Source organism: Rhinolophus hipposideros (assembly GCF_964194185.1).
Source record: "Rhinolophus hipposideros genome assembly, chromosome: 13".
Lineage (NCBI taxonomy): Eukaryota > Metazoa > Chordata > Mammalia > Chiroptera > Rhinolophidae > Rhinolophus > Rhinolophus hipposideros.
This window is the reverse complement of record NC_138059.1, coordinates 75,754,434-75,781,176: the sequence shown is the minus strand read 5'-3', so window position 1 is coordinate 75,781,176 and position 26,743 is coordinate 75,754,434. Positions and strand designations below refer to the sequence as shown.

The 26,743-nt window shown below is 34.1% G+C and overlaps 1 protein-coding gene across 2 annotated transcripts; it reads left to right on the top strand.

Annotated features, from left to right (window-relative positions):
* Positions 1-1,731: 1,731 nt before the first annotated feature.
* On the top strand, positions 1,732-26,319 carry LOC308506427 (uncharacterized protein C8orf88; the record flags this gene model as incomplete). Of its 2 annotated transcripts, XM_081069919.1 has the most annotated exons (5): positions 1,732-1,824; positions 4,489-4,562; positions 14,613-14,688; positions 23,414-23,520; positions 25,138-26,319. In XM_081069919.1, 5 exons carry the CDS (start codon positions 1,752-1,754, stop codon positions 25,159-25,161), a joined length of 354 nt encoding a protein of 117 aa, XP_080926045.1. In that variant the 3' UTR covers positions 25,162-26,319. The 2 variants fall into 2 exon arrangements, with proteins under 2 accessions (XP_080926045.1, XP_080926044.1); XM_081069918.1 differs by lacking the exon at positions 25,138-26,319 and having other exon boundaries at positions 1,752-1,824; positions 23,414-23,706.
* Between the last annotated feature and the right edge of the window lie 424 nt (positions 26,320-26,743).

Here is a 26,743-nt window from a genome sequence, read left to right as displayed (position 1 = left end):
AAGATGAGCAGTCGGGAAGGGTGAGGAGACTCCAGACAGAGCTCCTGAATGTACAGCTATATGATGAAGCAAAATAATATTTCTGAATTAAACAATTTACTGAACATGCACTCTGTATCACACACTGTGTGGCAGACACTGGAGATATACCTGAGTGACAGAGCTATAATTTAATAGTAAGATGATAGCGAATCGCAGCTAATGCAGTAAGTACCACATTGCCGGACAATATCGGGTGCTTCCTGAGCACATAAGGGTACTTAACCAGAATTTGGGTACTTCTGCTTGGTGGAGGGGTGAAAAGAAAGGTTGAGGCTTGATTGTAAGGTGCTGGCTGCAAACATGGGCATGGGTAAAGCTATTACTTCCTTTACTTATGACCTTCGGCAAGTTACCTAATTTCTCTAAGTCTTACCTAAAAATAGAATAAAAAAATACAGCTAACATTTATCGAATACTTATTGTGTGCCCAGCATGGTGCTGGTGCTTCATACCGATTATCTTATTCAGTCTTCACATCAAATCTAGTGGGTGGAGGCAGTTTTCCAGTTACATAGCAGGATGGTGGGGCCATAACATCAGGTAGGCTGACCTGACACCTGAGCTCTATTAACAGTGCCTAATTTATAGAGTTGTTGTGAATATTAAAAATGTAAGTTAGGCAAATGGTTTGCTGTGCATGACACCTGGATGTTGGCTCCTGTTTCTATTATGTATTAGTCAGCCAGGATGGGTGAGGAACTGAAGCTTAAGCAGGTGTGTGTAAATACAGGATTCATAGTTTGGGGAAAAGAGGCTGTATTCTCTCATTTGCTCATTTTAAGAAAAACCTATTCCTCACTTTTGCCTAAAGTGAGGCAAATAAATGGAAGACAAATAAATGAGGGATCATAGTATACTTCAGTCTTTGAATTCCACTATGTGGACGTATGCACTGTGTCCAGGGAACACAGCGGGAGGGAGTATTTACATCAGACTGGGTAATCAGGGAGATGAATTAAAACGAGGACAGAACTAAAAGAGTAGTGGTGGGAGTACAGGAAACAGATTTAAGAGAGAGATTCTGGAAGTAGACTGGACAGGAAGCAGAGAGTGATTATGCGGTGGGGCTCTAATTTAGAATGTCAAATTGAAGGTGTCTGTAACTAAGGGTGGTCTGAGGGAGGGGATGATGACCTTAAGAGGAACAGCAAGAGGGACATCTTTGGAGTCAAAGCAGTGAATTCGATTTTGAATATGTTGGATGTGAGGTGCCTGTTATAAGATATAAATGGAAATATCCTTGCATAATTAGAAAATTAAACAAAATAAAAGAGGTGGGCACTGGATATATCATGTAGCTAGGTAGTTCCAATGAGAATAGTAGAGGTTAGCTAAGAGAACCAAAGCCACGTTTGGAAGAATTCCTAAATTTAATTGAAGAAGAGGAAACAACTAAGGAAATTAGGAGAGGCAATTTAAAAAATTAGAAACAACCAAAAGAAAACAGGGAAGTAAAGGGAGGAAAATGTTTTCAAGAGGGAATGTTCAGTTGTGATAGATGCTATACAGGGGTCTAAGGTTGTTGTATCTTATTTTATTTTAAATGCTTCCATTTTTGTTTGTGTTTTGTACCTTAACTCATAAAATAGGTTATCTTCAAATGCATGTTGTGGTTATTTGTATGTCTATAAAGCATCTTGATTATTTTGTCCAAAACATAAACATGTATTTTTCCCTCCACAGTATGGAACCTCAAGGTCTTTGTGATAATGGAAACCAAAAAATTGATTGGCAAACCGCTTCAACCAGCAAGACCTGCTCGCCATCTGACTTCCCCCCCTGGTGAGTACATAGGGTGCATATCGTTAAATATTAATTGGTTAATGGCTAATTAGTATTTTAAAGGCTAAATAATATAGAAAGTAATTGTTCATGGTTGATATTTAAAGAAATAAAATAAAATAAATAATATCATTGGCTGAATATAAAAGTAGTACCAAAGAAAACGAATCTTAATAGCAGAAATAATAGCTCTGACCTGAGAGCAACTTTTTGTATTTTTTTGTCTCATTTTTATGGTTAACTGGCTTCTATTCAGATCGATACTCTCAATACAAATTGAGCCCTGTGATTAAGATCAATGTGGAACAGTCATGCTGGAAAGAGAATTACCCTTTTAAAAAAATATACCCAACTGCAAAAAAACCCCCCAAAACCAAGATTAGTACAGAACAACTCTTTACAGGTAGGGCTGTGCTTGAGTTGGAGCATATAGTAATTTTTCAGGAAATCTAAACAAATAATGTCTAAAATTAAATTTTTTTCTTTGCACGTAAATCTGACCTTTTGAACAAATTCTTGAAATACTTGGTATTTAATTCCTAAATTGGGATATTAACCATTTTATTCTTTTTATTAGTTGTTGCTAGAAAGGCTTCCATATTCTAATTTAGGAGATATATGTCTATGTATATGTAATCCATATACATACATATAGGTACATATATACAGAGGGTGCTAAAAAATGTATACACTATTTAAGAAAGGAAAGAGCTGTATTAAAATTGTAATACTCAAAAGATACTGCTAACAAAAGATGAATACAAGTCACATTTGATTTTTGCAATTACAAGAGGTACTCAAAGTGGTTACGATCAGCGTCCAGACACTTCTGATTATGGCAAACATTGTATGGCAGACTTCTGCTGTGATTGTGTAAACTGTTCCAACACCATAGCCGAAGAAGCAGGATTTGTTGCCTCCCGGATCTTCCCTTGTGCACATCACACATAATACCATGCATTTCAAACTTATCACAAATGCTTATCACATACAGTTGTTACCCTGTTTCCCCGAAAATAAGACAATCAGTTGGACAATCAGTTGGACAATCAGTTCTAATGTGGACAATCAGTTCTAATATGTCTTTTGGAGCAAAAATTTATATAAGACCCAGTCTTATATTTATAATTTTATATTGTTATATTTATTATATTATAATTGTATACATTATACTATATTAAGACCCGGTCTTAAACTAAAATAAGACTGGGTTTTATATTAATTTTTGCTCCAAAAGACGCATTAGAGCTGATTGTCTGGCTAGATCTTACTTTTGGGGAAACGTGGTAGGTGTGTTGGTGGTTCTGTTGCATACTCACGTCTCCATTGTACTTTTACAATGTTCTTGAGTTTCAGATACCACTTCAAAGTGGTCTTGCGTTCTTTGAACAACTGTGCTTCCGCCATTTTCTTTGACTGTCCTGCCTGTCGCATCGTGATGCGATTCATTTGATTAATGCCATTTTTTGAGCAAACGTCATACTACACATTGCTACTGTAATTCAATTCAACTTCAAAAACTAATACATAGATAACATCTCTTAAAATGTGTATACAGTTTTTTTGGCAACCCCGGTATAGATAGGTAGAGAGAAAGAGACAGACAGAGAAAGACACACACACACACACACACACACACACACACACACACACACAAACGCGCGCGCCGCACGAGTGTTTCCTATTTACGGTCTCTAGTCCATGTCTCCAACTGAATAATGGCTTACTTTGAAAAAGGAAAAAATCGTTCTTTTCTTGGGTTCAAAGGTGAAGCGGAAAAGATAGAAATGGTACGAATTCCTCAGTTCCCCCATTGTTCTCCCATCCTTGGTTCCTACAAGGAAGATTGTCTCCACTTTGGTAATGTTTCCTTGGAAGATTGCTGTGACTTAGGACAAATTTTATGGATCTTTTGGATCTCAGCTTAGCAATGCTGATGGCATATCCTTCTGGTGTGCTGAAGAAACTGGTGTGTGGGGTCAAATCTCTGATTTTATCCTAAAGGGAAGGATATAAAGCAGCTGTCAGTAGCTCCTTTCTGTCACCTCCCTTTTTACCCCACCCCTCCCTCCCTCATCTGTACAGAGTACGTTTTTCACTGATTTTTTTCTTCCAAGCTTGTTACAGGGTTAATGGGGGTGAGCTGATAGTCCCTATCTCTCATTAAATTATATCATTTTAAAATCCAGACAAGAATAGGGTTTTATTAGGCAAAGTGTAGTAAATCTGAAATTAATTTTGGCTTTTCTGAACATATTTCCATACCCTAGTCTACCTCATGTCCATAAAGAAATCTTTTTTAAGACCCAGACTGAAATATTTCATTCTGTGAGGCCTTTCTTGGTACCCCAAAGCCCACTTAGCTGTCTCCTACCATTTTCTCTGTTCCTTTCATATAACTTATTTTTATTATAGTCATTATTTATGAGTTTGTATTTTAAAATAGGCTGCAAACTCATTTATCTCTAAACTTTGTTCTCACTTACATACCCATCTCCTAACACAGTTGCTGACATTTCATAGTATTGAATAAATGAACTGTCAGAAAAACATTATAAAACAGTGTCTAGAATATCCTGGATAATTAAGGTTTTTAGGTGATATTATGTCATCTATTGAAGACGTGGGTATTTAAAATAGTGTTCTTTTTTTCTCTCCTACCAGGAGTAGTATTCCCTTTCGACTTTCAGAATGAATATCCGTGCAACACTCAGTACTTACAAAGTGGAGGCAGCAGAGTAAGTCTTAGAAATTATAATAAACTGAAGCATTGCAGGCTGGAAAGTAACATTTGATAGATGGCTGTTGTGTGCCTTTAGTATGCTAAGTGCTTTATATATTTTTTTAAAAACTTGGTATGTTTCAAGCATATATTAGAATAAAATATTCATCATACCTGTTGCCCACCATTTTCAAATCTAAACATTTTGCTATATTTGTTTTAGCAAATTTTGAAAACTTTACAGATAAACTTAAAACCCCCATTTAGCCCTCCACCAACCCTTTCCTACCTTTCTCCAAGATAACTGTCCTCAGTTATGATTTCCATAAGTATATATATACACATATATATGTATTATATTATGTATTATGTATATATGTATTATGTATATATGTATACACATGTATTATATATGTATGTGTATATATATATGTGTGTGTGTGTATATATATATATATATATATATATATATATATATATATATTTCTTTTCCTCCCCTTTCTTTCGCCTCCCCCCCTCCAGTTCAAGCCTCAGTCTAGTTTCTCAGTCTAGTTGTGTAGGACACAGCTTCCTGGCCCATGCTGGTATTATGAGCCTTGCGCTCCACACACTGAGGCAATCGGTCACCAGTCACTCACAGCAGCTCATGGCAGCTCTCGCTGGCTGCCAGACGCTCACAATGGCTGCCGGCCACTCACGCTGGTCACTGCCCACTCATGATGGAACACGGTAGCCCACGGCAGCACATATCAACCTGCGGCTGCTCACGGTAGCCCAGCTCCAGGGAGAACTGTTATTCACAATCTTAGCTGTAGCTCACTGGCCCATGTGGGAATCAAACCGGCGGCCTTTGGCGTTAGGAGTACGGTGCTCTAACCACCTGAGCCACCTGGCCGGCCCTCCATGAGTATATTGATACATTTTCTATAACAAATAGAATTGTTTTAACTGGTTTACAATTTTATACAAATGGTATTATATCCACATTATTTTATAATTATTTTTTCACCTTTAGGTTTATATTTTAAAAATTCTAATTTAATTTTTCAACTAAGTAAAATAACCACGAAGTTTGATACTCAAAGCATGCAAATATAGCATTTAGTGAAAAGTTTCCCTACAATCTCTATCCCTGTCACCTCTAACCAGAAGTAGCCATTGTAACACTTTCTTATCTAGATACTTCCAGAAATAGATTATGCTTGCACAATCATAAGTATGTTCATAGATGGATAGCAGGCAACTATTAAAGTGAATGTAGCTGTTCCATATGTGCTGATACAGGGAAATCTTTTCTATATATTAATATGCCACGTTTTTGCATTTTCTACTGATGGGCGTGGTTCTTTTTTTTGTTTTACAATAAATGCTACAACACACATCCATGTATATGTTACATTTTATACAGTTATAAAACTGCAGTAGAATTGCTATGTTAATTGTCAGCATTATTAAGTACTGCCAAATTATTCTCCAATGTGATTCATATGAGCAATGCATGAGGGTTCTGATTTTTCTATACTCTTACTTTGTAATTGTCACACTTTAAATTATTTTCTTATTTAATTTTTGAGAAATAATATCTTTTGGTTGGTTTAAAAGTTTAATTCTCTTGTTACTTGTGAAGTGGAGCATCGTATGTTTAATTCGGCCATTTGGATTTTCTCTTCCATAAACTGCTTATTCATATAATCTGTCCACTTTCCTTGTGTTCTTTTTCTTCTTTTTTTATATTCTTTTACAATATATTCTGGATTCTTACATGCACAGCAAATATTTTATGTCCTGAGAATAGGTCCAGAGATTTGTTTATTTTCTGTGGTGTTTCAGTTCAGAAGTCTTAAATCTTTTTAAAAAATTTATTATGGTAATATTGGTTAATAACATTATATAAATTTCAGGTATACAATGTTATAATTTGGTATCTGAATATTCTATTGTGTGCTCGCCATGAAGAGTCTGGTTTCCTTTGGATGTCGTATATTTGACCCCCTTTACATAATTCTCCCTCCTTCTACCCCTTTCCCCTCTGATAACCACCATTCTTTTGTCTTTGAGTATTTTTTTTGTTTTGTTAATTTGTTACTTTTTGTTTATATTCCACATGTGAGGGACATGACATGGTTTTTGTCCTTTTCCGTCTGACTTATTACACTTTTCATAATACCCTCAAGATCAATCCATGCTGTCGAAAAATGACAATATTTCATCTATTTTATGGCTGAGTAATATTTCATTATGTTTGTGTGTGTGTGTGTGTGTGTGTGTGTGTTTGTCTGTATGTATACCCTCTCTTATCCATTCATCCATTGATGGATACTTATTTTGCTTCCATATCTTGGCTATTGTAAATAATGCTGCAATGAACACAAGGGTGCATATATCTTTATGAATTAGTGTTCTCATATTTTTTTTGGATAACTACCCAAAAGAGGAATTGATGATGAATTGTATGATAGTTCTATTCTTTATTTTTTAAGGAACTTCCATACTGTATCATAGAAGCTATACTAATGTACAATCCCAGTAATGCATGAGGGTTCCTTTTTCTCCATGTCGTCTCTAACAGTGGTCATTTCTTTTTCTTTTGACCATAGACAATCTAAAGGTGTGAGGTGATATCTCATTGTTGTTTTGATTTGCATTTCCCTAACAATTAATGATGTTGAACATCTTTTCATTTATGCCTGTAGGCCATCTGTATGTCTTCTTGGAAAAATGTTTATTCAGATCCTCTGCCCATTTTTTATTCAGATAGTTTGTTTTTGTTGTTGAGTTGCATGAATTCTTTATCTATTTTGGATATTCAGCACTCATCAGAAGTATCATTTGCAAATATCTTCTCCCATTTGGTTGGTTGTCTTTTTGTTTGGTTGATGGTTTCCTTTGCTGTGCAGAAGCTCTTTAGTTTGATATAGTCTTGTTTATTTTTGCTTTGTTTCCCTTGCTTTTGCAGACAAATTCACACAAAAACACCACAGAGACCACTGTCCACAAGCTTAGAGCCTGTGTTTTCTTCTATGTATTTTATTGTTTTAGGACTTACATTCGAGTCTTTAATCATTTTGAGTTAATTTTTGTGTTATATTGTAAAGTAGTGGTCTAGTTTCACGCTTTTGCATATGGCTGTCCGGTATTGACTGTTTATTGAAGAGCCTTTCCTTTCTTCACTGTATGTTCTTGGCTCCTTTGTCGTAAATTAGTTGCCTATATATATTCTGTCCCATTGGTCTGTGTGTTTTTCTGTCTATACCACACTGCTTTGATTACTGCGGTTTTGTAGTATAGTTTTAAATTGGGGAGTGTGATACCTACCTGTGGCTTTGTTCTTTTTTTCTCAGGATTGTTTGGATGTTTGGGGCCTTTTGTGGTTCCATACAAACTTGAGGATGTTTTTGTTCTATTTCTGTGAAAAATGCCATTGGGATTTTGATAGGGAATACAGTGAATCTGTAAATTACATTGGGTAGTAATGGATGTGTTAATAATGTTAATTCCTCCTGTCCATGGGTGTGGCATATCTTTCCATTTCTTTGTGTCATCTTCAGTTTTTTTGGGAATGTTTTGTAAATTCATTCCTATTTTATTATTTTTGTTGCTATTATAAGTGGGATTGTTTTCTTCATTTCTCTTTCTCATAGTTTGTTGTTAGTATATAGAAACATGATTTTTGAATATTGATTTTTGTATCCTGCAACTTTACTGTATTTGTATATTATTTCTAATAGTTTTTTTTAGAGTCTTTATGGTTTTTTATATATAAAATAATGTCGGTTGCAAATAGTGACAGTTTTACTTCTTCCTTTCCAATTTGGATGTCTTTATTTCTTCTACTTGCTTAAATGCTCTGGACAGGGCTTCCAGTACTATGTTGAATAACAGTGGCAAGAGTGGGCATCCTTGTCCTTTTCCTGATTTTATGGAAAGCTTTCAGTTTTTCACCATTGACTATGTTAGTTGAGGGTTTGTCATATGTGCTCTTTTTTTTTCATATGTGCTCTTTATTATACACATCTTATTGAGAGTTTGTACCATAAACGGATGTTGTATCTTGTCAAGTGTTTTTTCTACATCTATTGAGATGATTTTTATCACTCATTGTTTGTGTGGTGTATCATATTGATTGATTTGCAGACATTGAACCATCCTTACATTCTCTGGAATGAATCCCACCTGATCGTGATATGTGATTCTTTTAATGTATTGTTGTACTCAATTTGCTAGTACAGTAGTACTTCAGTTTTCGAACGTTTCTGTTGACAAATATTTCAGTTTACGAATGCCGTAAACCCGGAAGTAAATGCTTCGATTTTGAAACACGCCTCGGAAGTCAAACATGTCACGCAGGTTCCGCTAAGTGCAAGATCCTGAGGCCTAACTGTTGGATGTTTTCGAATGTTTCAGAACTCGAAGGGTCTTCCAGAATGGATTACGTTCAAAAACCGAGATGCCAACGTATTTCATTCAGGATTTTTGCATCTCTGTTCATCAAAGATACTGGCCTGTAAAGTTTTTTTTTTTGTTTTTTTGTGTTTTTTTGGTGATGTCCTTGCCTGGTTTTGGTATTAGGGCATACAACTTAGGTATATTTGGTATTAGAGTATAGGACTTTGGTATATTTGGTATATGATTTAGGAAGCATTTCCTCCTCTTCAATTTCTAGAAGAGTTGAGAAGGATTGGTATTAAATCTTCTTTGAATGTTTGATAGAATTCACTAGTGAAGCCATCTGGTCCTGGATGTCCTGGGGAGGTTTTTGATTACTGTTTTAATTTCCTTACTAATGATTAGTTTATTCAAGTTTTGTAATTTTTCATAATTCAATCTGGGAAGTTTATATGCTTCTAAGAATTTGTCTGTCTTCCGGGTTGTCCAATTTCAGTTTGGTAGCATATAGCCTTTCCTAGTGTTCCTTATAATCCTTGGTATTTCTGTGATATTTGCTGAAATTTCTCCTTCATTTCTGATTTTATTTGGGCCCTCTATTTTTCTTGGTGAGTGTGGATAATTAATAAAGCTTTACCAATTTTGTTTGTTTACAATGAACCAGCTTTTGGTTTCATTTATGTTTTCTAAGTCTTTATTTTATTTCTACTCTGATCTTCATTTCCTTCCTCCTCTGTAGTTTGATCTGTTTGTTCTGTTTCTAGTTCTTCAAGGTGTAATGTTATATTGAGATTTTTCTTGTATCTTGAGCTAGGCCAGTATTGCTATAAACTTCCTTCTTAGTAGTGCTTTTGCTGGATCCCAAAAGTTTTGGTATGTCATGTTTTCATTTCTTTCTTTATATCTTTTGATTTATTTCTTCATTGACACAGTAGCTGTTCAGTGACATGTTTAATCCTACATATTGGTGATTATTTTCCAGCTTTCTTCTTGTAGTTCATTTCCAGTTTCATACCTTGGTGTTTGGAAAAGATGCTGGATATGATTTCAGTCTTCTGAAATTTATCGATACTTGATTTTTGTGCCAACATATTGTCTATCCTTTTGAATGTTCCATGTGTACTAGAGAAGAATGTACATTCTGTCATTTTGGGATGAAAAGTTCTATAAATATTTATTAACTCTATGTGATCTAATGTGTCATTTAAGGCCAATGACTTTCCTCTACTATTATTTTGTTGCTTTCTGTTTCTGCCTTTAGGTCTATTAATTCTTGCTTTATATATTTTGGTGCTTCTAGGTTGGGTACATATACAGAGGGTGCAAAAAAATGTATACACGTTTTAAGAAAGGAAAACTGTATTAAAATTGTAATACTCAATAGATATTGATAATAAAAGATGAATACAAGTCACGTTTGACTTCTGCACTTACAAGAGGTGTTCAAAGTGGTTACCATCAGCGTCCAGACAGTTCTGATTATGGTGAACTACTACTTGAGCAACACTGACGAAAGTGTCCACTTGTATACTTTTTTGGCAACCCTGGTATATTGATAACTGTTATGTCTTCCTGATATATTGTCCTCTTTATCACTGTGAAATGTCCATCTTTGTCTCTCTTGTTACCTTTTTGTCTTGAAATTAATTTTGTCTGATATAAGTATGGCTACACCCACTTTTCTCTAGATACCATTTGTTTGGAATATCATCTTCTACCCCTTCACTTTGAGCCTATGTTTTCATAGTTCAGATGGGTCTGCTGAAAGCAACATATAGTTGGATCTTGTTTTTTAATCCATCCAGCTACTCTGTTCCTTTTGATTGGTAAGTTTAGTCCATTTACATTTAGGGTGATTATTGATATATGAGGACTTACTATATCCATTTCTTTGTTTTCTGGTCGTTCTATATCTACATTGTTTCATTTCCCGTTTTTTCTGTCTGCTATGTTTTTTTAAATGAATTTTTTTCTTCTTCAATTATAGTTGACATTCAGTATTATATTAGTTTCATGCATACAGCATAGTGATTAGACATTCATTTAACTTAACAAAATGATCCCCCCAGTAAGTGTAGTACTCACCTGGCACCATACATAGTTATTAAAATATTATTGACTATATTTGCCATCCTGTACTTTACATTTCCATGACTGTTTTATAACTGCTTTCAACTTTTTCACCCATTCCCTTAACCCGTTTCATGTGGCAACCATCAATTTGTTCTCTGTATCTATGAGTTTGTTTCTGTTTTGTTTGTTTATTTTGTTGTCTATTTTTTATTTTTAAATTTTTAAAAATATTTTTATTAAAAAATATAAGTAACATACAACATTATGTCGGTTTCAGGTGTACACGATACTTGTCAACATTTATATGCCTAAGGAAGTGATCACCATAAGTCTCGTAACCATCTGACTCTGTACCATGCTATCACATTATTGACCAAATTCCCTATGCTGTACGTTACATCCCCATGACTTAACTTACTTTATATCTAGAAATCTGAACCTCTTATTCCCCTTCACCTTTCCCCTTCCTTTTAAAGTTTTCAATCACAGTTAACATTCAATGTTATATTAATTTCAGGTGTGCAGCAGAGTGGTTAGACATTTATATAATTTAAGATGTGATCCCCCTGACTAGTCTAGTACTCACCTGGCACTATACATAGTTTTTACCATATTATTGACTATATTCCCTATGCTTTAATTTACATCCCCATGATTATTTTGTAACTACCAATTTCTACTTCTTAATCCCTTCACCTTTTTCATTCTGTCCCCCAAGTTCCCTCCCTCTATCACCTGGATTAATCTAGTATCCGTCTAACACCATGCATAGTTACTACAATGTTATTCACTATATTCTTTATGCTACCCTACATCCTTATGACTACTATTTTGTTTTTTAGATTCCACATATAGGTGGAATCATATGCTATTTGTCTTTCTCTGTCTGACTTATTTCACTTAACATAATACTCTCAAGTTCCTCCATGTTGTCACAAATGGTAAGAATTCATTTTTTTTTATAGCCGAGTAGTATTCCATTGTATGTATGTACCACATCTTTATCCAATTATCTACCAATGCAGTTAGGTTGATGCCATATCTAAGCTGTTGAAATAATGCTGCAGTGCACATAGGGGTTCATATATCTTTTCAAATCAGTGTTTTGGATTTCTTCGGATTAATACCCAGAAGTGGATTGCTGGGTCATATGGCAGTTCTATTTTTAATGTTCTGAGCAACTTCGATACGGTTTTCCATCATGGCTGCACCCATTTACAATCCTACCAGCAGTGCATGAGGGTTCCCTTTTCACCACATCCTCGCCAACAAATGTTTATTGACGATAGCCACTCTGACTGTTATGACGCGATAGCTGATCGGTATGTCTCCTTTGGAGAAATGTTTATTCAGTTCCTCTTACTATTTTTTAAAAATTGGATTACTTGTTTGTTTGCTATTATGTTGTAGGAATTCCTTATATATTTTTGGTATTAAGTCCATATCAGATACATCGTTTGCAAATATTTTGTCCCTTTTCTGTAGGTTGTTCTTTCATTGTTGATTTTCTTTTCTTCGTTTTTAGTTGGATATAGTTCTACTACTTATTTATAGGTGCTTTTGTTGCTTGAGCATTTGGTATTATATCCAAAAAATCACTGCCAAGATGAATGTGAAGGTTTTCCCATTTTCTTTTAGGAGTGATATGGTTTCAGGTGTTTTATTTGTCTTTGACCATTTTGAGTTCATTTTTGTTCATAGTATTAGATAAGAGTCCAATTTCATTCTTTTGCACATGGATAGTCACTTCTCTCAAACACTATATTTTGAAGAGACTGTTCTTCAACATTCTGTATTTAAGGCTTTCTTGTCAAGGAATAGTTGAATGTATATGCGTTGGTTTATTTTTGTGCTGTCTATTCTGCCCCATTGGTCTATGTGTGTTTTTAAGCCAGTATCTTACTATTTTGATTATTACTGCCTTGTAATATACTTTGAAGTCAGGAAGTGTGATGCCTCCAGCTTTGTTCTTACAAGACTACTTTGACTATTCAGGGTCTTTTGTGGTTCCATGTGAGTATTAGGATGTTTTTTTCTATTTCTATGAATAATGCTACTGGAATTTAGGTAGGGATTGCATTGGATCTGTAGATTGCGTTAGGTACTTGGACGTTTTAATAATATTCTTCCAATCCAAGAACATAGGATATCTTTCCATTTACCTTCATCTTCAATATCTTTAATCAGTATCTTATATAGTTTTTCTGTGTACAGATATTTCACCTCTTTGGTTAAATTTATTCCTAAGTATTTTATTGTTTTTGATACTATTTTAGAAACAGATTGTTTGCTTGATTTATTTATTTTTTCCAGATTTTAGTTTACTTTTGATTTTGATTTTAGGTCTTGCATTTAGGTAGTGTTACAAAGCTAGTGAAGTGTGCCTCTGATGAATTTTTCAGTTTGAAAATATTAATTTTTTTAAAGAACCATATAATTGTTTTTATAGTTTATTAAATCTAACAGGAAGAACTTTGGAGAACCAAGTCTTTGGTGTGACAAAATTTGATTTTTATCTGATGATTTATTGTGATGTCTTGGTGATGTAGAATTACCTCATTACTCTTCGTTGTGTCATATGGTAAGACAATCAATTCTTTGACTTTAGGCAGTTAGCTGGGTAGAATTTGCAGATATTTAAAGAATGGGCTACAACTTGCTAACATAGTGATTGATGGAGCGGAGATACTCATTTTTAAGGATATCCCCACAGAAACCTACCTTAGGGAATTACCATGGTGCAGAGTCTGGCCTACTGTTTGCAAATTGATTTTTGTCTGCTAAAAGAGTAGATCATCCCTAGGGGTAGACTGTGTTGACCAAGTACACGAAACTGATTTATAAAATCAGAAAACCCATTATTTTATAATGAGAAATCTGGCTGTCTTTTATTCTGGGATTCTCTCATTGGTTCTACTGGTGTATTATCTGCTTTAGGGAAATTTACGGGAAGCTAAATTGTAATCAGAATATTTCTTGGTGAGGATGTAGTCAGTAGAAGAGTGAAAATATTGTTTAAAATGTCATCAGATTAGTTTAGCCAAGACCATAGTAAAGATGGTCCAACAAGTAGGGCTGGAAAACTTTGGGAAGGCCTCCTCTTCTCAGGATGTTGAGTTCTGACAGTGTTTCTTCTTTCTCTTTGCTTCATTGGATGAAGCGATATTTTCTTATTTTCCATATTTCCAGTTAATGTGTGAACAGTTTATATGCTGACATCAAGGATCTACTTTACATAACTTCGAAAAAAGTAAATAGTATTGTTATTGCAGGTTTTCATGAATAAAAAATCTGCTGTTTTCATGAATTAAAATCTATGTTTACTTACTTTGGAATTATTTAATTTACTATTCATCTTTGGTTTTAGGTTCCCTTTCAAAAATAATTATAATCATGACTAAAATAGTTATATTCAAATGTATTTTGAAAGATATTTTTGTTGCTTATTTTTGATTAGTACACCTAGGACCTGATTTATCCATTACTTCAAAAATATGCCTTGACTAATACTTTGATTGTTTAGGAAAATATTTTTGGATGGTTAAAAAAAAGCATTGTATAAAAAGTTTAAACTTTAGTTAAAAAGTGTGCTTTCTGTTTTCAACAGTGTAAGACGAATGGAATGCAAACCTTTGCTCAAGGTCTTAAAGACCAACAGCAACATCAGTCTCCAGTTAAAAAAGGTAATTTTTTATCATAATTCCCAAATTTCATAAGCGAGTCTTAGCATTCATGTGAAAGTAATATTTGCTTAGCTGCAAACCTTATGTACATAAGAAATTTTATTACATTGTTTTGGTTGATTTCTGTCCACATTAGTCAGGCTGTAGGTTTGACAGCTGTGAAGGTGAGACCACAATAGGAATGGCTTAAACAAAGTAGAAATTTATTTCTGTATCTTCTATATCATGTAAACTTTTGAGCTGGTGTACTTGCTCTGTTCTGTGAAGTGACTGCTGGTCCCAGGGTTATACAGTTGGCCCTTGAACAACATGGGTTTGAACCGTGCAGGTGCACTTACGTGAGAATTTCTTTTTTAAGTAAATATTGTTAAATGTATTTTCCCTTCCTTATGATTTCCTTAATAATGATTCCTCTTCTCTAGCTTACTTTAGTATAAGAATACAGTATATAATACAGCTAACATACAAAATAAGTGTTAAATCAGCTGTTTATGTTATTATTCATAAGGCTTCCAGTCAACAGTTGGCTATTAGTCATTAAATTTTGGGGGAGTCAAAAGTTATGCGTGGATTTTTCACTGGGGGAGTGTGTGGTCAGTACCCCTAACCCCCACGTTGTTGAAGGGTTATGTGTACTGTCTCATGGCTTTGCTGCCTTTAACACATGGCTTCTATCTCATTGCCCAAGATGAATGCCTCTGTGCCAGCCATCATGTGCCATATCTTGCCATCAGGAAGGAGATGAAAGGAAAGGTAGTTCTCTTTAAAGGAGTGGCCCAGAAATTGCATATGTCACTTTCACTTAATATCTCATTGGCCAGCACTTAGTCATGCTTTGCAAAGCAGAGTGGAAAATGTCATCTTTAGCTGCGCAGCCAGCTAGGAATTCTGTTATTGAAGCAGAAGGAAAGAACTCTTACGGAGAATCAGTAGTCTCTCCCACAGTAGCTACTTTTTAGTAAAATATAAAATAATTTAGTTTCCAAATTTTTACCAAGTAATCTATGTATGTAGTTCAAAAGTTAAAAGTTATCAGAATACTGTATTAGCTTTTTCTCTGAGTATTTAACTCTATATTTCTAAATACAATGTTTAAATTTTCTTAATTTCTCATTTTTTGGTATTATAAATTGATGGAGAATTTTGGAAAATGAGAACGTACATCTTCCACCTCAGTGGAAGAACATGTATCTTCCACCCGTTCCTTCAGCCTCTGTCTGCCCTCTCCACAGCATTCTTTCACAAGGCTCCCTTCTCTATGTTATATGACTAGTATGTGAATATAGTTGCTTAGCTGAGAGATGCATCTCTCTTTCTTAAAATTCTTCAATTTTCCTGGAGCTAATGCTTACTTTGTTTTTCTGTATAACTGTTATTAATTTTCCCCCTCAAATGCTCTGACAACTGTCACTCTATGATATTGTCATTATGCTTAACTGTATCAGTTGGTCTAGACACTAAGAATCCTGGAGGAGACTTTCCTTTTGTAATCCTCCATTATCCTGGACTAGTGACTCTTTTGTATGCTGTGCAGCTGTTGTTTTAATGGTTTATTTTAAACCACTGTAAAATGTACAGTTCAGTGGCTGTTAGTACTTTATCGTGCAACCATCACAACTGTCTAATTCCAGAACATTTTTATCACCCCAGAAAAATATACCCATTAAGAGAATACTCCCCATTCTCCCTTCTGCTCAGCCCCTGGCAAACTCGTTTGCTTTTTGTCTTGATAGATTTACTTGTTCTGAACATCTCATTTAATGGAAGTATACAATATGTGATGTTTTGTGTCTGGCTTCTTTTGGTTACTATAAGGTTTTCAAGGTCCATTCATGTATAGCATGTATCATATGTCTTTCCTTTTTAGTGCTGAATACTATTCCATTGTATGTATAATGCCACATTTTGTTTGTTTCTCAGTTGATGGACATTTGGGTCGTTTTTACTTTTTGGCTATCATGAATAACGTTGCTATGAATATTTGTGTACAAGATTTTGTTTGGACATCTGCTTTAAGTTCTTTTGGATATATATAGTTAGGAGAAGACTTGCTGGGTCATATGGTGATTGTATATTTAACTTTTTGAAGAATTGACAAATTGTTTTCCGTGGTAGCAACACCACTTCATATTCCCATTAGCAATATATGAGGATTCCAATTTCTGTACATCCTTGTTAGGATCTGTATTTATTATAGCCATCCTAGTGGGTGTGAAGTACTTATCTCCTTGTAATTTTGATTTGTATTTGTCTAATGACTAATGAATTTGAGTGTCTTTTCATGTACTTTTTGGCCATTTGTAATTCTTCTTTGGAGAAAAGTCTATTCAAGTCCTGAGACCTTTTTTTAATTGGGTTGTTTTCCTTCTGTTGTTGAGTTGTAAGAGCTCTCGATAGTAGACCCTTATCTATTCTCTCTCTCACTCTCCGCCTTCCCCTTTCCTCTTTCCCTGCTCTCCCTCTTTCTCCTTCCCTTTGTCATGCTTTTTGTGTCATACCTAAGAAATCATTACTAAAAATCAAGATTGGAAGATTCATCCTTATGAGTTTTATAGTTTCAGCTCTTATATTTAGGTCTTTGATTCATTTGAATTAATTTTTGTATATAGTGTGAGGTAAGAGCCCAGCTTACCCCCTTGGATATTCAGTTGTGGCATACCATTTGTTAAAGAGAGTAATTTTTCTCCATTAATTGATCTTGGCATCTTTGTTGAAGATCATTTGACCATGGGTTTATGTGTTTATTCCTGGATTGTCTGTTCTGTTCCCTTGATCTGTATGTCCTTATAGCAGTACCACAGTGTTTTGATTACTATAACTTTATGGTAAGTTTTGAAATTGGTAAGTGTGAGTCTTCCAGTTTTGTTCTTTTTTAAGGTCTTTTTGTTTTTTTTGGGGTCCCTTGCAATTCCATGTGGTTTTTAGGATATCTTTTCCTTGGATTTTTGATAGGGATGATCTTGAATTCATAGATGACTTTAGGGGATTATTGTCATTGTTGTCATACTAACAATATTACGTTTTCCAACCCACGAACATGGTATATGTTTCCATTCATTTAGGTCTTTATTTCAGCAGTGTTTTACAATTTTCAGTGTACCAATCTCATATCTCTTTGGTCAGATTTATTTCTAACTATTCTTCTTGATGGTAATGTAATTGATTTCTAAATTTCTTTTTTGCATTGTTCATTGATAGTGTAGAAAGTACAACCGATTTTGTGTGGGGATATTACTATAAGTTTACAGAAATAAAAAGTATTCTAAGAGGATACAGTGAACAAATAATTGTATGCCAACAAATTAGATTACCTGGGTGCAACAGAGAAATTTCTAGAAACACAGAAATTGCCAGAATCTAGTGAAGAAGAAATAGAAAATCTGAATAAATCTATAGCAAGTAAGAAGATTGTATTTTTAATTAAAAAATCTCCCAAGAAAGAAAAGTCCAGGATTTCATGGCTTCACTAGTGAATCTGTAAAACATTTAAAGAATTGACACCAGTCTTTCTCAAACTCTTCCAAAAATAGGAGGGGAAATTTCCCAGCTATTTTTAGAGGCTGATACCTAAGCCAGACAAAAATATCGCATGGAAAAAAAAAACTGTCAAAACTACAGGTCAATATCTCTTACAATATAGATTAAAAAATTAACAAAATACTAGCAAGCCAAATCCAACAGCGCAGTAAACAGATTATACATCACGGGCACATGGGACTAATTCCAAGAATGCCAGGGTGGTCCCAGCACGTGAAAATCAATCGGGACATTACAACACCTTAACAGTGTGCAGCTGTAGAAACACATTACCATCACAGCTAATGCTGACAAGCATTTGGCAAAACCCTTTCGTGATAAAACCTCTCACCGTTGAAGGAATAGAAGGGAACTTCCTCAACACGATAAAGGGTATATATGAAAACTCCACAGCTAACATCACCCTCAGTGGTGCAGGACTGATAGCTTTCCCCTCACTCTAAGACCAATAACAAGTCAAGGATGCCCACTCTCACTACTCTTAACATTTAATTTTAATTATAGTTGACATTCAATATTATGTTTTAGGTATATAACATAGTAATTCAACTTTTATATACCTTACAGTGATCACCACAGTTTCAACACTTTTCATTAAGAGTATACTGGAACTTCTAGCAAGAGCAATTAGGCAAGAAAAGGAAATAAAAAGCTATTCAGATTTGGAAAGGACAAAGTAAAGTTATCTCTATTCACAGATGACACAATCTTAAAATATAGAAAATCCTCAAGAATCCACATACAAAATTATTAGTGCTAATAGATGAACTCAGTAAAGTTGCAGGATACAAAATCAAGTGTCATTCGTGATTTTCGAAATTTGAGTCTTCTTAGTCTTTGTCAGTTTTGATCTTTCCAAATAACTAAATTTGGTTTCATTTATTTTATCTATTTTTTTCTCTTATTTAATTTTTCTTCTCTTATTTAATTTTTCTCCACTCTAATCATTACTATTTCCTTCATTCTGCTAGCTTTTGATTTAGATTGCTTTTCTTTTTCTAATTCCTTAATGTTTAATGTTAGTAATTTATTTGAGCTATTCTCATTTTTTAATGTAGGTATTTGTAGCTATAAATTTTACTCTGAACAATGCTTTTGCTGCATCCCATAAGTTTTGATATGTTTTGTCTTTGTTTTCATTTGTCTCAAACTATTTCATCAGTCCTCGGTTGTCTGTTCTTTGACCCATTGGTTAAGAGAATGTTTTTAATTTCCACATATTAAGACTTTACTTTCAGGGATCATTTCTATAGTTCATTAATTTCCACATATTTGTGAATTTTCCAGTTTTACTTCTGTTGTTGTTATCTGGATTCATTCCATTGTGGTCTTCCAACCTAAAGTCTTTTTGTCTGAGCACACTCCAGTTCTCTTGGTTATTTTCTGCATCAGATATCTTTTTCATTCTTTTTCTTTAAACTTACTTTGGTGATTGGATATAAAGTGATTATCTTTAGATATTTTTATCTATTCTGCCAATCTCTGCCTTTTTAATATTTATTTTTAATTCAAGTTTATTGGGGTGACAGTGGTTACTAAAGTTACATAGGTTTCAAGTATACAATTCTGTAGTAATCATCTATATATCACATTGTGTGTTTACCACTCAGTCAGTTCTCCTTCCATCACCCCAGTTTATCTTATTAGTTTCTTTTTTTTTGTTTCTTTTTTTTGTGTTTTTTTTAGTTTCAGGTGTACAAAACAATGTAATGCATACCTCGTGCACTGTTGGTGGGATTGCAGATTTGTACAGCCATTGTGGAAATCAGTATGGAATCAAAAAACTGGAAATGGAACTACCTTATGACCCAGCAATTCCACTCTTAGGTATCTATCCAGAGAACTCCAAAATGCTAATTTGAAAAATATATATACCCCTATGTTTACTGCAGCGCTATTCACAATAGCCAAGACATGGAAACAACCGAAATGCCCATCGGTAGACAACTGGATTAAGAAACGGTGGTACAATCTCTGCTCTTTAATTGGAGATTTCATGACATTGAATGTAATTACTGATAAGGAAGGACTTACTCTACTCATTTTGCTATTTGTCTTCTATAAGTCATATTTTTTTGTTCTTCAATTCTCCCATTGATGTCTTCTTTCGGACTTAATAGATTCTTTCTAGTGTACCATTTTTTTTGCTTTTTATTTCCATATATGTGTGTGTGTGTGTGTGTGTGTGTGTGTATACATATATATATATATATATATAAAATCTATTCATAACTCTGTGTGTGTGTGTGTGTGTGTGTGTGTGTGTGTGTGTATGGTTATTTTCCTAGTTGTTGCACTGGGGGATAATTTACAGAGATCTAATTTGAATTCAATCAACTTGCTTTCAGTATTCCATAAAACTTTGCTTCTGTATAGCTCCTTCCCACCTTTATTTTATTATCATCATAAATTCCATTTTTATAGACTATGTAACGTATCAACCTAGACTTATGCATTTTTATGATTTGTCTTTTAAATCACATAAGAAAAAAAAGGTGTTACATCCAGAATTCATTGATACTGACCTATCTATTTACCTGTGCAGTTATGTTTACTAGTGTTCTTTATTTCTTCTTGTGGAGTCTCGTTACCGTGTGTGATCCTGAAGGAGTCCCTCCACATTTCTTGTAAGGCAAGCTAACAAGCAATGAACTCGTTCTATTTCTAATTTTTTGCGGTACTTCCATACTATTTTCCATAGTGGCTACACCAATTTATATTAATAGCAACACTATACATGGGGTTCCCTTTACTCCACGTTCTTTAAATTTTTTTTTTTTAATTAAAGTATGGTTGACATACAATAACATGTTTGGTGTACAACATGTTGATTTGATAATTGTAGATCTTACAGTATCATCCACAGTAAGTCTATCTGTGACATGCAAAGTTACTATATTATCGACTATATTCACTGGGCTGTACACTATGTCACCTTGGCTTATTTAGTTTATTACTGGAAAGTTTGTACTTCTTATTCACCTTCACTTTTATCACCCATTCCATCATCCTCCTCCCTTCTTGCAACCATCATTTTGTTTTCTGTAGTTATGAGCATGTTTTTATTTTAGTTTTTCGTTTTTCTTTTTTTTTTAGATTCCACATACAAGTGAAATCATACTGTTTTTGTCTTTCTGACTTATTTCATTTAGCATAGTACTCTCTAGGGCCATCCATGTTGTCGCAAATGACAATATTTAATTATTTTTCATTGATGAGTAATAGTCCATTGTATACATGAACCACATCTTTATTTATTTGTTTAGCGATGGACAGCTAGGTTGCTTCCATATCTTGCCTATTGAAATAATGCTGCAAGGAACATATGGGTGCATGTATCTTGCATGTATCAAATTAGTGTTTTTGTTTTCTTTGGATAAGTATCAAGAAGTGTAATTGCTGGGATGGGTGATAGTTCTATTTTTAATTTTTCGAGGAACATCCATACTGTTTCTCATAGTGGCTGCACCCACTTACAGTCTTTCCCATAGTGCATGAGGGTTCCTCTCTCTCCACATCCGCACCAACACTTGTTGTGTGTTGACTTTTTGACATTGCCATTCTGACAGGTGTGACGTGGTATCCTGTTGTAGTTTTAATTTACATTTTCCTGATAATGATATCTATAGAGCATCTTTTTATATGTCTGTTGGCCATCGGTATGTCTTCTTTGGAGAAATGTATGTATATTCAGGTCCTGTGCTCATTTTCCAATCCAACTGTTGTTTTGATGTTGAGATGTATGAGTTTCTTATATTTTGGATCTTTACCCCTTACCGGATATATCATTTATGGGTATCTTTTCCCATTCAGTAGGCTGTCATTTTGTTATGTTGCTGGCTTCCTTCACTGTGCAAAAGCTTTTTAGTTTGATGTAGTCCCATTTATGTTTGCTTTTGTTGCCTTTCCTCGAGGAGTATCAAAAAGAAAAGTTACTGCTAAGAAGGACGCCAAAGAATTTACTGTCTGTGGTTTCCTCTAGGAGTTTTATGGTTTCAGGTCTCACATTTAAGTATTTTAACTCATTTTGAGTTTATCCTTGTCTATGATGTAAGAAAGTGGTCCAGCTTCTATTTTTTGCTTGTATCTGTCCAGGGTTCCTTAATACCACTTATTGAAGAGACTGTCATTTTCCCCATTGTATATTCTTGCCTCCTTTTTTGTAGATTAATTGACCATATAATATAAACCTGGGCTTATTTCTGGGCTCTCTATTCTGGTCATTGATTGATGTGTCTGTTTTTATGCCAGTACTATCCTGTTTTGATTAATATAACATTGTAGTATAGTAGTTTGAAATCAGGAAGCGTGATATGTTCTTTTTAGTTATTTTTTCTTAACTTAGCATTGATTGGCTCTTCAGGGTCTCTTGTGGTTCTATATAAATTTAAGGATTATTTGTTCTAGTTCTGAGAAGAGGACTATTGGTATTTGGGGTTGCATTGAATCTGTAGATTGCTTTGGGTAATACGGACATTTTAATCCTTCTAATTGCATGAGCACAGTGTATCTTTCCATAATTTTGTGTGTCTGCTTCAATTTCTTCAGTGTCTTATAGTTTTCAGAGTACAGGTCTTTCAGCTTCTTGTTTAAGCTTATTTCTAGGTGCTTTGTTCTTTTTGATGCGATTGTAAATGGGATTGTTTTCTTAATTTCTCCTGATCATTTGTTATTAGTGTATAGAAATCAACAGATTTCCGTCAGTTAATTTTGTAGCCTGAAACATTACTGAATTCATTTCTTCTGATAGTTTTTTTGGTGGAGTCTTCAGGGAGTTCTGCATATAATATCATGCCATCTGCTAATAGCACCAGTTTTATTTCTTCCTTGCCAATTTGGATGCCAATTTCTTTCTTCGTCCTGTCTGACTGCTGTGGTTAGGACTTCCAATACTATCTTGAATAAAAGTGGAAATTGGACGTCCTTATCTTGTTCCTGATTTTGAAGAAAAAACCCTTTAGCTTTTTTCCATTGAGTATGTCATTACCTGTGCATTTGTCATATGTGGCCTTTATTATGTTGAGGTATGTTCCCTCTATCCCCACTTTGCTGAGGAATTTTATCATAAATCGATGTTGAAGTTTGTCAAATACTTTTTCTGCATCTATTGATATGATCACATCATCAAAAAATGATCTGGGAGAGTTCTAAGTTTTATAATATTATATTTGATGTTTAATATCTACAGAGAGAATTAAATACAGCAGAGATTTCCTGTTGAAGCTGTCAAGTGTTTCCATCTGCAGGAAAAAACCAGACTTTCTGCCTGATCATCCCATTGTACTTCAAAAACCAGTAAGTAGTTTTCTAATTTTGATTTATTTTAATTCCAGAACGTTTGTGTTTAATATTTTCATTTGATTCTCTCGATTTTTAATTGTTTTCATTGTGAAATATAATTGAGAAAGGTACATAAATCTAAATATATAATGTAACCAATTACTGTTAAGTACTTAACCACTCTCGCCAAGAAATAGAATGGAATAGTTATATTTCATTGGAATAGTTCATATTTCAAAAAATATTTTTCCATTGAAAGGTCATAAAAAGAGCATGCAAAATTTTCTTCTAAAAGTTCCATTTTTCAGTTAAGTTCTATATTATACCTGGAATTGATTTTGCTGTATGATGTGAGGTGGAAGTGTGTGTTTGTTTTTCTCTGCACGGATCTCCTCACATCTTAGCAATATGTATTGAAGTGGTAAGTCCTCTGCCACCTTGTGGTAAAATATGTGCTGTGTTTCTGGGCCCTCTGTTCTGTTCATTTGTCTTTTTAAATCGTAAAAAAAGTCATCCCACTTACTCTTCTTCAGCATGTCTTTGCTGTTCTCAGCCTTTTGTAGTTCTGTCACCTCATCAGATTCCATCAAAATAAATATCTTTTATGGTATTGATAGGAAGGACATGAGTGTTGGCATCAGGCTTGCTTGGGTTACTCTGTGTACTGGTGTCCTGTTCAAACTTAAGACTTAACCTTCCTTAGCCTCAGTTTGATCTCCACTTGTTAGGATGAAATCCTAACAATGTATAAAAGTACTTAGTATGGGAGTCCTTTCATTGCATACTCGGTAAATGTTGATTTTCATCTTTTATGGTCTTTTCCATTTTGACTGGAATGTGACTTTTACAGAGTTTTCATAAACACAGTATTGGTTAAAAACAACAATTAGAATACTATGAAGATGAGCTGAGATTGGCTCCAAGTCATACAGACTACCTCCTGTGTCTCCATTTCAGGGATTTCTAACTCTTTGGACTTCATAACTTTTTCTTTAATTACATTTTTTAAACACATCTTTTAAATACATCTTTTTCTTTAATTACAATTTTTAAAATTTTTGAGTTTTAACTTGCTCATAGTACATCGGTGTTGCTTAATTTGTCTGTAACTTGCACTCCTCCAGTCAATGCTTTTAAAAATTAAAGCAGTAATTTAAATAGGAAAAATGCCCTTAATGACGTTTGAATTGTCCCATCTGTTCAGAGATCTTGTAAGAATAAACCTTAAACTTCAATGCTATATAAAATAGTGACTCGTTCAATTTCAGGCTTTCTGTCTCTAATAGTTTATTTTGTAAATAAGTTTGACATACTTATTATTTTGAACACACCTCATACATTAGAATTGAGTTAAAATTTGATTTATGCATTAATAACAGTTTTTAAAAATTAGGCATCACAGAAACAACAGGTTTGGAATACAATCTAATCTATTTAAACATGAATTACTTATGTTTTATTACACATACTTGTTTTATCTGCCAAATTCCAGTTACTTTAATAGATTCTATAGTATCATGCATTTCAAGCTGTAAGCACTTGGTAGGGTCACAGTATTTTTGGTTTGACAAATGAAATACTAAAACTGTGTTCATTCAATCTAATAAATTAACCGTTTCTTCTATATTACAGGAAAACAACCACAGTTTTAAGTAGCATTTTAAGAACAGATGAAGAATTGTTTTGTATTTTGGACACCTGCAAATGAAGTGGATATAGTAACAATAACTATAATGGACTATGACAATTCAATTTATTTTTAAATTTGATGGATATTTGGTTTCTCTTAACATGAGAAAGAGATATTTTAAACTATAAAGAATTTTCTAATCAGTTTCAGCTTGCAGGCAGTTTCCTGCATAAATTGGGAAGGAACACTTGTGGTTAGTGAAATAGACTTGATAATTTGCATGCTACTTGCAATTTTTTTGTTTTTCATCACTTGCAATAATGGAAATGGAAGCTGTAAAGATTCTCAAATATAAAAAGTATTTGGTACGATGTATATATGGTACATAATTTCTTGTTGCTTTTAAAGTTGCTTTTGCTTTGTTTCACAGCCATTTCCAACCAGCACTTGAAAGGATCTTTACAATCTCTGCAGAGGCTTAGAACGATTCAGAATGCTCAATGCAGAAATCTCAATGACAGGAGGGAGAAATTTTAGTACGCATTTCTTTTCCAATATAAGATTGCTCTGTAGGTTTTCATAACATTGTCTGAGTCATAATTACAATCAAAGATTGACATTTTGGAAACAGTGGTATTGAAAGTGAAAAATAGCTGCTACTTGTGTTACTAATCAGACCATATGAACAGTAGCAGTTGAGCAACTCCAAAAAGTGAAATTATTTCCGAAGATGAAACATTTAGGCATTTGCAAATAATTGAGGTACATTAAGATTCAATTCTGTAATGTCTTAAAACACGTACGGATGAAGAATTTTTGGGCTTAAAACTTTTAGCTGCTCGAACTTTTATACAATAAATTTCCTGCAGTTTGTCACTCTGGATTTTACTGTCACAAGGAAACGTTTCTTCCAGCGCAGCGTCAAAAAAATATTGCAGATATAAAGGTAAGTGTAAAGTCTCCTTACTCCTACTCTCAGATGCTCTTATTCCCCTGTCTGTTGGGAAGGCCATTGTTTGGCAGAAAGTTTATCTTGAACTGAATTGTAAACTCCTAAAACCAGTACCTGTTTCTTCACTGGTCTTTGGGTTTCTTATCCATAGTTACGCTTTAAGTAGCTATCCCCTCTTGGTCTTTTAGCACCCTACTTTTCATTACTTTGTTCCATAGAAATATAGATTTTTTTTTTGAAATAGAAAAAAACTTCATTAACTATGAATTTATCAGTTACTTTCAAATGAGATATTTATTTATATAGGGGTGGGTTTTTTTGCCCCATTTTCCCTTTATATTATAGGCTCCATTATATATATACATATACATATATTTTTGGACATATATATGTATATATGTATATATGTGTATATATATATATATACATATATATATATACACACACACACACGCAGAAATGCTCTCACACAGAATACATGAATAATTTATATAAGAGCTGGGGTCAGAATTACCATATAATTAAATTGGTTTGCTTTATTATTTGCCTGTTCTCAAGGTCTTTTGATTTTAGTTAAAATACGATAGACCCTTTTCCAATTTGGAATCTGAAGAACCTTTCCACATGGTGCAGTGACTTAAGAGGGCAGAACCCTT